General features: G+C 30.9%; 1 protein-coding gene across 11 annotated transcripts in view; it reads right to left on the reverse strand.

Annotated features, from left to right (window-relative positions):
• NBEA (neurobeachin) overlaps positions 1-14,181 on the reverse strand; it is a 582,638-nt gene that overhangs the window by 325,447 nt on the left and 243,010 nt on the right. For all 11 annotated transcript variants that reach the window (XM_076009491.1, XM_076009489.1, XM_076009488.1 and 8 more), the window contains one exon: positions 3,537-3,598. In XM_076009491.1, coding sequence (XP_075865606.1) covers positions 3,537-3,598 — 62 coding nt within the window. The remainder of the gene's footprint in view (positions 1-3,536; positions 3,599-14,181) is intronic.

Raw genomic sequence — 14,181 nt, forward strand, 5'->3', positions numbered from 1 at the left:
ATAATGTATTGAAAAAATAAGTACGCACAGAGAATAATGTAAAGCCCCTTAACCATGACTAGTTGTAAAACGTAAGAAATCCTATAACAGAAGACAGTATCAGGCCTGTGATATACTGCAGAACCTGTAGAAAACATTGTCCCTAACTGATTAAGCACTGATTTTATCAAATACAATGCATATGAATTATTTTACTTCATTTCATTTCACTTCAAATGACAGAAAACCAATTTTTTTTTTAGAAAAGGTACTACTACCTGTAACTTTAATACAAATTACAAGTAAAAAAGGATAAATAGTTAATTCATAAAATTTATTTTTGTGTCATAGATCTACATAGAAAAAAATTATCCAGAATAGAAGAAAGAAACATTTTGGGTATTTGCTAAAGAACAAATATATCATCGTAATAACTCTTAACAGCTTCTTGAAACTTAAAATATGTTTTCTATGGAGATGTAAAATTCCACCGGGGATAGACTGGATGGCATGTCCCTTGGAGTTTAAAAGTCTACCCATATGAAGTGAATTATCCTTGACAAGTACCTTCAGACACTTGTAATATGATCTCATGTAAATTTAGACCATATTTTGGGTACTAGCTATTAGCAATAGAAAGTTTATTTAGGAGCTCAGATAAAAAAGAAAGAAAAGATTATATCCTTAATGATATGTAGTAGTTAACAAGAAATTTCCAAAATGAAAATGAAAACCATAAAAATAAAAGCATCTCATGTATTTTAGCAATGAAAAACAAAATTCTGCCAAAAATACTGCATTTTCCTTTCCCCTTTCAATCCTTAGCTGCCTATTCTCTCAAAAAATAAATAAATAAAAAATTTTTATCTTTCAATGGTTTATCAATATTTAAAAAAGAAAAGCATATTTACATAAATAAATAAACTGAAAAATTCCATTTGCTTTGAAAACTTACTTTAACTAAAATTAAATCACAGTGTAAAGATTAATATCTTAGCTGTATTTCTCACTATGGAAAAAATATAGATAGTACATTCTGATTATTAAAGATCAATAGCGTAAGTGGATTTTGAGAATACAATTTACATACTGACATATACAATTTACACATAAAAAGGGGAAAGCAGTAAGGTATCATGAAGACATCAAGGCATCGAGACAGTTTACTCATTCAGCTTTTCAACTGTTTTTACTAGTACTAATACTGCTCATGATAATAACATGGAGCTATCAATACAAAAGGCTGTCTGTAAAATAAAACAAAAAGTACTCAGAACTCTGCAGCTTTAAAGATTCATCAGAATTACCTTCAGCTTTGGCAAAAAGCCTAAAGAACTCTGCTAATTCTACAGGGATCAGCTCCACTGCAGAAGAAATGCATTAAGGCCTGTAGAAGAGAACCCTGCTTTGGAAAGAGCAATGCCAAGCAACCTCCACAGCACCATTAACTTATTTATTTCTCTTTATCAGAGGTCTGCTACGCTATGCTGCCCTGCTAATGGATTAAAATAGAATATAAATCATTCTGAATTTCAGTAGTACAGAAAAATGGCAGATTACTTTTAAAAACTTTGAAGAAGACATGTCCATTTTTTGGTGTGTGTGTCCTTAAAACCAAAGACACGGTTTTAAACATCCATGCAGCAATTAATCTACAAAGATGGTTTTATAAACTTAATTTCACAGTATAATAGTAAACTCCCCCATCTGAATTGGATTGAAGGTGGAATACTCATTTGTTTCCTTAAAAATATTTTGTGGAAACCAATATTTTCAGTTTAACAGAAAATAAAATAATTGGGAGCTATTTTTAAAACAAGCATACATTTTAAAATCACTTAAATGTGGTACATTTAATCAACTAACCACTTCAAATATATTTTAAAACACTATGGATTATTTTAAAAATTCAACTTAAAAATCAAATTGAGAGACATGTTTACAATATTGCTTTGCTGAAACGCTGAAAGAAAGTGCACTGCATAGACAGCTTAAATTTCTCACTCTTCCTCTCAATCAATATTTGAGGCAAAGTTTCATCTCTAGGGCCCTTAATGGCAGGAATTCCTGGAGCCAGCAAATGAGTAATGTTAAACCTATGATTAGATGATGAGGCCATCAAAGACACTAGATCCTAATGCTACATTCCTCTTTATTTCTCTGAACTGCAGTGAAATGCAGGGCTAAGGAAGAAGGAATTCTAAGCTATTTCTTTACATAAAAGCATTTTAAAATTATTCATTATCATGAACCTAAAAGGTCCAGATAGATCTCAGAAAGTCTCTCGAACTCAGGACTTCAGCACCAAGTGACAAAATTTTCAAATGCCCTGCAGATGAACTCCTGTTAGGGATGTTTTCTTTAACTTCTTCTTTATCAATATTGTTCCTGCTTAAAAAGGGAAAAACGGACCTAATAATTTCCCTATGAATATGTTCTTGAAGAAAGTAAACCTGAAAACTGAAAATCAATTGGTAAGTTTTTTGCGTGATTTGTTTGTTTTTGCTGATGTTTTAAAGGCTCAATTGAAGTCATATTGTTGTTTACTGCAAGTTAGTTGTGGTTTTAGGCAGACCTCATACCAGTAATCAGAAATGGATTAGATGTACTTTTCTCTCTATTGGGGAAAACAGGGATAAATGTAATAACTTCTTATTACAAAAATATGGAAGCTTTTTTTTCATTCTGATATTAGAAAATATTTAATACTTATAATCAGGATCGCGAGGAGGCTTGCCAGAGCCGGTGAGAAGAAAGACCATTAGATTCCTATTTTAGTTATTTTAGTTAAAAATAAGCTGTGTGTGTATATATATATATATATATATATATATACACATATATATGTGTATATATATATACACATATATATGTGTATATATATATATTTTTTAGTTTCCCATACATTTTAAGAAATAATACCCAACTATTACAATTTTTTAAAAGTTCTGGTTATTGAAGATCAAGAATATAAGTACATTTTTAGAATTTACACTGAAATATACAAATTACACATAAAAAAGGGACAGCAGTAAGGTATCATATTAAAGACAATTCTAAGGAGTTGTATCATTTTGGGTGCTGAGTAAAAAAAACTTAGTTTTTATTACCTCTAATCTAATAGAGAAGAAACGCTGTAATTAATAATGCACTTCAAATTGTGAATTATGTTGTGTCATTTTTAAAAGGTAGGCAGTAAAGAAGGGTATCAAAAGACCAATAACAAATTTTATACATATATATATATATATATATATATATATATATATATATACACATATTTGCAGAAAGACAGGAAACAACTTAAGGATAGGGAGAGTAGGAGAGAATAAGACTGGTAAAAAGAGTGGAAGAAGGGAGAGGGAGAATAAGTCAACATCTACATGTAAAATAATCTATATACTAATAAAGCTCAACATAAATTATTTTCTTCATCTATGGGATAAGAGATGGAAATTTTAAAAATATATAAACATATACACATATATGCACATACATTTTGTTATTAGTAACATCTCCATATATTTAATGTAATCAAGTGAATGGGATTTTTGTACCTGAGAACAAAGCAGCATAACAAGCTCAACCACCGATGTGCTGGACTTCATACAAACAAGGCCTATAACAAGGAAAGGTAAAAACAAAATGAAATTACAATGGTAGAAAAATCATCATTCCAAGGTAATTCATTATACAATTTTAACTTATAAAAACTTTCTTTAAAATAGAATTCCTAAAATAAAATGAATGGAAATGTTTACCTAACATATATTTTTATAACATTAATTTTAGAATATTCAGATATTCAAGATGATGTGAAAAGTACTCAAAAGCTTACTTCATCCTTTGGTTGTTTATTTGGTCAAACCATTTCTTATATTTAAACAAGGTGGGGAAGGCTATTGAAATTGAGCTAGGTAGAGCTGTTTTTATTCTAATGAGATATGCTATGTGATTATCTCCTGGAGTCAAGAACAATAATCATTGAGGATCTGCCTGAAATTTGTTCCAAAAGACAAAATTCAAATAATTTAAAAATAGGTACTTTCCCATAACTTATTAGTTATCAAATGATTTTTAAAATAATAAAAAGTAAATTTCATGTATAATTAATACATTAAGCAATATTTATAAGATCTTCAATTGCTATGCTTCTAAACTCTTAGAATAGATGACTGAAGAAAAAAGAATTAAATGTAATAATGCATATGTAATAAGCTACTACTCATTGATCACTTAGTATGGGCCAGACGCTGTGTCAAGTGCCTATGTACATGGTCTTGTTTAATTCTCCTTATACTCTATGACATAGTAGTATTATTCCCACTCTACAGGTAAGAAAACAGTCTTCCTATAAACACTTTAAACATTAATTATTCAAGACTTTTTCCAATTAAAATGATTGCTGCTGTATAAAAATGTATATAATAAGAAAGCAGATACTAATTGGTAGTTTTTTAAAGTGCCACATAGATGAAGATAAAACCAAAGATTAATAACAACTTCTGGTTAATTATGATGCTTGGTAATTATCTTTAAAAGGTTTTCACTGTTTTTAAAATTACAATAACAATAGACTGTTTCTTTTTTGAGGCAAAATGTAATTAGTAAAAGCATCATATACTAAGAAATGACATAATGTTACATTAGTTGTTGCTAAATGGAAAGTTGAAGTGAAACCAGTTATTTTTTTTTTTCTTAAGGTGATTTCAGTAAACAGTCTCAAATGCCTTCTACACACTAGCATGTATATTTATTGTAGGTAGTAGATAAATAGCCTTTTGTGTCCATTTTGCTAACGACTGTATCCTTATTGTACAGACAGAACAAGCTATAAAAAGGTACTAGTATTCCATCTTATCAGATCTTCGGGCAGACAGTTAACTAATGAAATAAGAGGCAGATGTGAAAAGCTCATTTAAGAGACAATTGGTATAATTGATCAGCAATTCTCATGCTCAGGAGCTAGAGAGTCAGAAAGATTAATGGGACATTTATCACCTGTTGGCTACTCAACTATTTGAATTCTGACCAAGAAAAACTAAGTAAAAGGTCAAAGGATCATAATTGAGATATGTACTCATATCAATGTAGATAATGAGGTTTTGATATAAAGATTATTCACCATATATTTTGTATATTAGTTTTCTAATACATAACAAATTGAAGTAAAAATTAGGAAAAGCATGAAATAGCTTTCAATTCTCACAAACTAATTCTTAAATGAACTTCTAAAAAAGACCTATGTAACAAGAATATTCATAATTTCTACAAATACTATCATTTCATCATAAGAAAAATATAAACAAATCCTTCATTAATGTTTTGTTCAAAAAGAATGACAACAAATAATAGGATAGCAAAATTGCAATTTGCAAACAGTACTCTCAGTACTTTTTGAAAGGCCAATGTGATTTCAAGTCCATACATAGAACCTCACACCTCTACTAATCTGTTTATCTATTGAGTTTTGGACACAATGAACCAATGGATTGTTCTCAAAAGCAAAGAAGAAAAAAGAAAGCAACTAACCTTGATAATGAGAACATAAGCAGAAGAAAATCTGAAAGATTTATCTACCTTCAAAAATTACATAATCTCTTTGATTGGAAGTATCTAAGTTTTAGCAAGAGTTTTACTTAAAAAAAAAAGGAGGTAAACTCCTGTGTTTTGCTGGAGATACTGTAAATATAAGTGTTGTCTGATACTACAAATAACTCGTAAGCTGTATATATAAGGCAAATATTTTACAAATGTATGTCTCAAAAAGATGATTTTATCATTTTTTGTATCCAGCAAGAAATTCATAATTAAATCAACTCATTTCATATTTCCTCTGTGAGCAAAGTATAGGAGGAGTTTATAGTAATAAATAAGACATTATTACCCATACTTTTACAAGTACCCATATTTTAATTCAAATCTAAGATTATCTAATATTTATAGAGCTTTATAATTTACAAATAACTTTTATATATGCTGTCCCATTTTCTCTTAATAACTCTTTGAACTAGTTATAATTACCTTATAACAAACAAAAAATTAACACATTCAGTGGCTAGCCCAAGATGTGTCACTTAGTAATGGCAGATGTGGGACCGGAATTCAAGTCATCTAACTCAAATGCCCATTTTATTGGTTGGTTGCAGAGCTACATAAGTGATTTAACATTAATAGAATGGCAATATATAATTATGGGAAAGGTCATGATGGTTAATTCCAACTTGAATGATTTTGACAGTTTCCTTGTTGAAGTAGCATATGTTGGTCAGACATGGGACAAAAAGCAATAACTTAAGCAAAAGTACAGAGGGAGCAGAGAACTAAGAAAAAAAATCAGAAAAGATTTTTATAGCTTGGCAGATAGATGACTACGGCATAGAAGGTATTTGAAAGTGAAAATGGAGGGCTAATGTAAAATTCAAATATAGATAAACATTAGAGGAAATATAAATGGTTTTGAAAGTGAAGAAGAAAAATTTTGAGCAAGTTATGTAATGGGGGAAATGATACTAAGGCCTGGTTATGGCATATCTATTCTATATTGACAATCTGTGCCGTGTCAATTAAGAAGTAGCCCCCAAAGAAACTGTACATATGTGCCTCCCCAACAAAAATCTAGTTAGGAGTATGGGTGAATTAATAGAGCATTTTCACCAGAAAATATAAATCCACCAGAATAAACATTCTGAGAAGAAATACTGATTCAATACTGCAAACCACACTCGCTTACCAGTATAAAAAGAACACCTGGAATGTAGAAAATAAGTATGTGACAGCCAATGAGGAAGGAGGTTTGCATATATGGCAGGCACTCTACCAGTAAAGAAAACTGTCCAGGAAGAGCTTCTGAATACATTATGAACTATAGTATTGAAAGATGAAGTCAGCTAACTGAGTGGCTAAGATACAAGTACTTGAGAAGGTTAATTAGCTCGATAAATTTGAAGTGGTCCAGGTTCAGAAAATAAACAGAATGGATACAGCTTAATAAAAATTATCCCAAACCCTGACATTTCTTTTGAGTTTACACTTACTAGGGGTAGGAAGTCAGCTTCTACTTTCAGAGCTACACACCATCGCCACTTAAAAAAAAAAAAAAAAATTCCAACAAAGAATAAACCAGATTAGAAACCACTGAAATGAATGTCAAATTAGAAGCTTGGCCTTTGGGACAAAGCTGTCTTTATTTAATACAAACACTACTGAAAGGGACAGTGATTTTTGCTGTTGTTGTTGTTGATTTTCTTTTTTCTTTTTTGAGACAAGGTTTCCCTCTGTCATCCAGGCTGGAGTGCAGTGGCATCATCACAGCTCATTGCAAACTCAGACTCCTGAGCTCAAGTGATCATCCTGCCTCTGCCTCCTGAGTAGCTGGGACTACATATGCATGCCACCATGCCTAGCTAATTTTTTGTTTTTCTGTAAAGAGGAAGTGTTGCTGTCACTCAAGCTAGTCCCGAACTCCCAGCCTCAAGTGTTTCTCCCACCTTGGCCTCCCAGAGTGCTAGGATTACAGGCGTGAGCCAATGCACCCAGCCATGAGCCCAGTTCATTCAAAAAGCATTTATTTAGCATAGTGTCTAATGTGCCAGGTACCATGGTAAGTACTAAGTTTTCAAAGAAGTGAGAAATGTGGGATAGATTATGTAAGCAAATAGTTAAGCTAGAGGATTCCAGGAGGTTCACAGAAAATGCAAAGTGTGAGAGCATGGAAGGGTAGTAAGCAACTGTGCCTAGGAGCAGTAGTTACAGGGAATGGGACATTTTTGAGTTAGATGATGCTGAGCCTATCTAGGCAAAAAAGGGAAAGAAAGGAAGGTCATGCCAAGCACCAGAGAAATGTTTCATGCATAAAGAAGCATGAAATTGTCAGTAAAATGGAATTAGAATGTTATGTTGTAGAGTGTGAAGAATGGAAGAAAGTGACTAGAAAAGAAGACAGAGAGGTAGGCAGGAGGTAGAGCCATACATGGTGTATTCTTCCTATCCTTAACAGGGAGCTACTAAAGGATTTTCAGCAGGGTGAAGACAGAATCATATCTACTTTGGAAAGATCATTTTCTGTCAGCTCCAGTAACTATTAATACAAAGTCTAGTCATACTAGTGAAAGCCTAAGCTGAAGACAGTGGCAATGCAAGCAAAGATATTTGAAAGACATTTTGAAGTGAGGCTTAATAAACTCAAATTTGGACAACTGAATATGAGATTAAATGGCAGGGTAGAGGACCAAAGTCTGAATGATGATTTCTTTAACTGATATAAGGAAAACAAAAGAAGTAGTGGGTTTGCAGAAAGAAGAAAGTGAGGAGTTTTATTTTGGACAATATTAGGAATATAGGCAAAAATGTTTAATTTTGAGCTTTAGGATTGGTTGTTCTGTAGGTATAAATGCTGTAACTCAGACAAACTAGATATAAATAAGTCACAGATAACATGGTATTGAAGAAAATATAATTGTGGAGCTCTTATAAGAGTACCTCTAGCTAACTGCTAGTACTAAAAGTACCAGTACAGTTTTAAGATTTAATTTTTCTATTTCTCCTCACAAAAAATATAATAATTTCTTTTTCATCAAATAGATATGACTATAATAGCAATCTGAATTTTAAAAATCAAATAGGCCCTGGACTAATTAGTGTTTAACTTTCTAATGATTTTTAATTTTTTTAAAATCTCAAAATTAGTAGAGATTAATGGCACTGAATTAACTTCATTTTAGTAATGCATGTTGAGAAACTATAGACTTCGAAAGGAATTTTGCATGCCCAGTATGCTTCATTTACCTTAGTTTCAGTGGTGTGTAGCTGGCAATTCTTTGAAATTCTGTTGTCACATATTTTCACATGGTATTGTGACACATTGTAAGATAGAGAGTATCACTATAAAGAATGTCTTATAGACAGACACCTACAATGTTTACACATATTTATCTGCACAATAGCCATTTCCTATATTTTTCACTATTCTTTTACTTTGTAAGAATCTAAAACATTTTCCTATTCCATCACTGTGATATTCTTCTCTCTGTAAAATATTGCTTTCAATATTACCATTTAAGTCATTTGAACTTAACTAAGAGCCAAGCCTTAAAAAATCAGCACAGTGAGCAATTAATGTTGTTTTTGAATTTAAAACCAAGAAAACCAAAACAAACAAAAATTCAACATAAAACATTCTTTGAAAAAATAATAATGGCCTGCATTTTCATTATTATTGTTAAAACTAGTGACAATATATAAATAAGAAGTATTAGTTACTATTTTGATTAGACATTTCAAAATTTGCCTGCATGTTTTTTTCAGATATTTTACTTTAATTTAAAAATATTACAGATGGAACCAAGTGAATATTAACTTAAAGAAACTAAAATAACATCAAGTTCATTGACCAAAAAAAAAAAAAAAAAAACCTTACTAAGTGCAATTAAACCAGTACAACTTACTTTCATATTTAGATTATAAATTTTAACTAAAAAATAAAAAGCCTTCAAAATCCTGTGGAGACAGTGAGAATTCATTACTTGATTGGTTTCTTTAGTTCACTAAAAACTAAGTTATCACAAACTTATGGTTCCTGTGTCTTTTGCAGAGGAACAAAACTTAAGCTCCCAGACATATCATATATATCAGGTGTCAGCAAACATTTTCTGTAAAGGCCAAATAGTAAATAGTTTAGACTTTGATGGCTATAAGTTTCTGTGACAACCACTGAACTCTGCCATGTAGTGCAAAAGCAACCATAGATAATAAATAAACAAATGGGCTTGGCTGTCTTGCAGTGAAACTATTTACTTATCCCAAGAAATGTGTGTATGTGTGTGTGTGTGTGTATGTGTGTGTGTGCACGCGCGCACGCACATGCACATGGATGCAGGCACATAAATTGTAAGAGAAAGAAAAAAGAGACTACAGGTATATGTACATACATACACACAAATATATCTAAAGATTTAAAATACTTGACGGGAAATTATTTTAGATGTACGTTCACGATCCTTTACAATTCCAAAATATAAAAATCTCTGAAAATTGAAAGCTTTTGTATAATATTGTCACAAACTCAATTATCAGCAAAATTTCAGCTAAATTATGTCATGCTATTTATAATATTTATTCTATTTAGTGTGAATATCCATATGTATCATTGTAGGCATGTTAATGTACTTCACTAATGTGTTATCCCAGCCTCCTATGGAGATGCTATGAAATATACATATGTGCACCCATTACCTTTCTTAAATCCCAAAAAACTTAAATGCAAAATACATCTAGCTCTAAGATTTAAACAACGGATTTCAGGTATTTATTAAAAGAAATATGATTTAGCTTTTTAAAAGTCAGAAATCAGTGGTAGTATCTTATATGAGATATTTTGAAAGATAAATTAATATCATTAATTTCAATTGCAATTTCAACGTAATTTGATATTCCACTTTTCCCATGGAAACCACCTATGTTTAGAAGAACTAAAACTCCATTTCTGTATGAAGATGTCTGACTAAATGCTTTTAAATTATATTGATATGGCCTAAGAATCTTATTGACTGTGAATATGTTTTCTTTTAATAAAGTTTTGCTTCTGCTGAGAATATTTTGCATAATCGCAGGGCTGCAGTTCATAATATTCATGAAAAATTCTTCTGAAGAATGATAGATTGCAATAAAAATGAATCTATGATAATGGTTCCACATAGAATTTTACAAGTGATCTGCCTGTAATATGAGTTGAGCTGAAGAAAATACTTAATGGCATTATTAGCAATATTATTAACCCATTAACTGTGAAACATTGTCCCAAGTTTACTCTTCTGTTATTTATGCCTTAGAAATCATGTTTGTGCTATCTTATCACACATGTCTTATCAGAGGAAATATTCTGGCAAATTCTTGATGTTCAGTGTCATTCTTTTCTTGGTTCCATGTGACCTTCACTTTTGTTTGCAGCCCATTGAAATATTATTTTTAATTTACACATATAAATATGGATTATAATTTCCAAATTGCACGCTATTAGTTAAGTTTTGGGTTGGCTATCTGTTGGGACATTTTCATTTAAATAATTTATTTAAGTAATTATAATTACACCACTGCTCTAGGTGTTGAACTGAGTAAGGATCTATGAGAAATTCAGAAATGACACAAGTCTTTGGGCTGAAGGAGCTGAGAGCCTGGTTATAGAGATAAGGAATGTAAATATATATTTATGAAAGAATCTAGAGAATAGTGTACTGAAAAAAGAATTACAATAAAGCACTAAGCCTCCAAAAAATACCATAAAATTATTTTTGAGGTTTGCATGAGATACTTTTATCCATAGTATAACTCAAGTTTCCATTACAGAAGGTGATTGACTTGAGTGTCTTGCCCTTTTCTTGACTTCCTGATTTAATCACAACAACAATGAATAAGGATGAAATAAGGGAAATAGGAGACATTTTCACTATCATAAATCATCTGGATCTTGATATTCTCTTTGGGTTAAATTTAATTATAGAAGCAATTGTTATTCCTGTATCACTCCTCTGCATCAACTCTCTTCTTTACTCCCTGAGCTCCTTGAAATTTCAAAAGCCTTAATTAAATTCTAAAACTACCAACCTTTGTCTGGCTCAAATTGTGACATTGCTTAAGACAGACTCTGGTTCAAAATAATTATTAAGAATGATACACGTTTAACCATGTACATCATTTCAAGAAATGTCAATAATCAAAAGAGGAGAAAAATACACCAAGTTAAATAGTGATACAATTACATGGATAGTTACATTTAAATAAAATGGCTATAGTAATGGCTTCATATCAAAAATAATTTATATTACATAAAATATGGTCTTCTCCTTTTAAACATAGTACATATAAATGTATAACTTGTAGAGTAGCAAACTACCTAAATTCTGACTTTTATTTATTTTAATTCTCAAATGAATATATTTAATAATTTTAAGATCTCAAATTTAAAGTCACTTTATAGTAATATACATCTTTAAGTTCTTTATTTTTGTATTCAGAAATACACTGATGTTTTTTCTTTCAAATACTTAAATATACCATGTAAAATAGAAATACTACATATTACTTTTCATAATGCATCATGAAGTCAAAGAAGAAAACTAAGATACATAATTATAATAGTAAAGGGAAATTACTTGATAATTATTGTGATCAAGGCATAAACAGCAAAAAAAAATGGTATTAGGTTAAGGTAAACTCAAGTAGAAGTCTGCTAGGTGAACCTCCCTTATTTTCAAGGTAACATTAAGTTACCTTCTGAAATTGTATGAACTGGGAAATCTACAAATGGTATTAAACAAATGGCCAAAAAAATGTCTGTTAAAAAGAGAGGAACTAGTCATTTCCAAGAATTAAAGGCATTCAGTGACTCAGTTCTATAAATAGTATTGTATACTTACTATATGCCAGGACACAATTATGAAACAGATTATGTTGTGTGCTAGAGAAGCTTGAATTCTAATGTAGGTCACAGGCAGATAAATTGATCAGTTTAATGTAAGGAGACCAACTATTATCTGAGAACCATTTCAGGATGTTGACTTAGTAAGCAAGCTAAATGATGTTATTAAAGTAAGTCTGATTGTGATTATAAGAAAATGGTAGAATTAAGAAATGTCAACAGGAAATATTTAACTGGGAGTTATATTCAGTTGTTAATTTTTAGGGAAAACTGACTGACTTCCATGATCAACAAATACAAATGATTTTCTCAGTTTATAAAATAGAATCTATTTATATTAATATAAGCATCTTCTACTCCTGGGAGTATATCTAGCCCCAAGAATTCTCTCTATAACAAAACAAATATATAAATAGGAAACATTTAATACAAGAATATTTTTCAGTTTAAATGATTCATTGTACTGCTATTAAAATTACCTGCATAATCTTTTTAAATAACTACAGTTAAAATAATAATATGTTTAATTAAAAGAATACTTTGGTTTGACTTAGCATAATTAGAACAATCCTACTAAGTGTAGAATGAAAATTTTAGGTATGGATAATATAACATGTATATAATATAACATGTATTACATATAACATGTATATCCCTAGAAGTTAATCAACACACACACACACATAAAACCATTACTAAAAAAATTCCAAATAATTTAAAAATTAAAAATATTTTCTTATGTATTAATGTTTTCCTTTAAAAAAACAACCTGACACACCCAGACAGTCAATATGAGTTCAAAAGAGCAGACAGGGGAAATGAACAACTTTTCCAGGCGTATGTCTTAGGAAATGTCCATTCCCTTGGCTTATTTTTCTCAGGCTTATTTAGCAAAAGTCGATTCTTAAGGGCTTATTTCTCTTGTGCTCCCGGGTCTACCTATGTTGTAGCAACTCTACCTAATTAAGGAGCATCTGTATTGGGGAAAATTGTGTTTTGATACCTGAGAAGGACAGACTGGAGACTGATGGTCAAAGATGATATGCCCTGGGCCTGACCTCACCGTCTGAAACTAGAGAGCAAGGAACACCATATCTGGACAGCACAGATCAAGGACCAGGAAAAAGTCTGCCTGTATATATTCTATTTAGTTTCATTGTTCTTTTAAACTCAAAGTAGGTAGATATTACTAATAATCTATATGGTAGTCATAAACCAGTTAGTTCTTACATTTAGCTCTAAATATTTTAATATAAGGGTTTATTCTCAGGTCCCAGAGCTAGGCAATGTTATTAGCATTATAGAATTCTTTAATCTGGATCTACTTTTTTTTTTATTAAGTCAAAGAAGCTCTGGACTGAAAATTAGAACATCTGGTTTTAGTATAGTTTACAAACTAGCTGTGTAAACTTGAGCTAAGACACTTGGCTTTCTTGATACCAAATTTCCTTGCTGGTTAATAATAGATAAATGATTTTAAAACTTTTCTTATTATAGTCTACAGCAATACATTTTACATCATGATCCAGTACATATAACTTAAACAAATGTTTTACAAAATAATACTTTCCCTCACTGTGACACTCTGATCTATGCTATGTTATGGCATGGCATGCCATTAAAAAATATTGGTCAGGGCTTGGTTTACTCTATAACAGGGGTCTCCAACTTATGGTGAGTTGTATAATTATTTCATTATATATTACAATGTAATAATAATAGAAGTAAAGTGCACAACAAATGCAATGCGTTTGAATCATTCTGAAACCATGCCGCCACCCCAGTCT

Source organism: Microcebus murinus, chromosome 13, assembly GCF_040939455.1.
Source record: "Microcebus murinus isolate Inina chromosome 13, M.murinus_Inina_mat1.0, whole genome shotgun sequence".
Classification (NCBI taxonomy): domain Eukaryota; kingdom Metazoa; phylum Chordata; class Mammalia; order Primates; family Cheirogaleidae; genus Microcebus; species Microcebus murinus.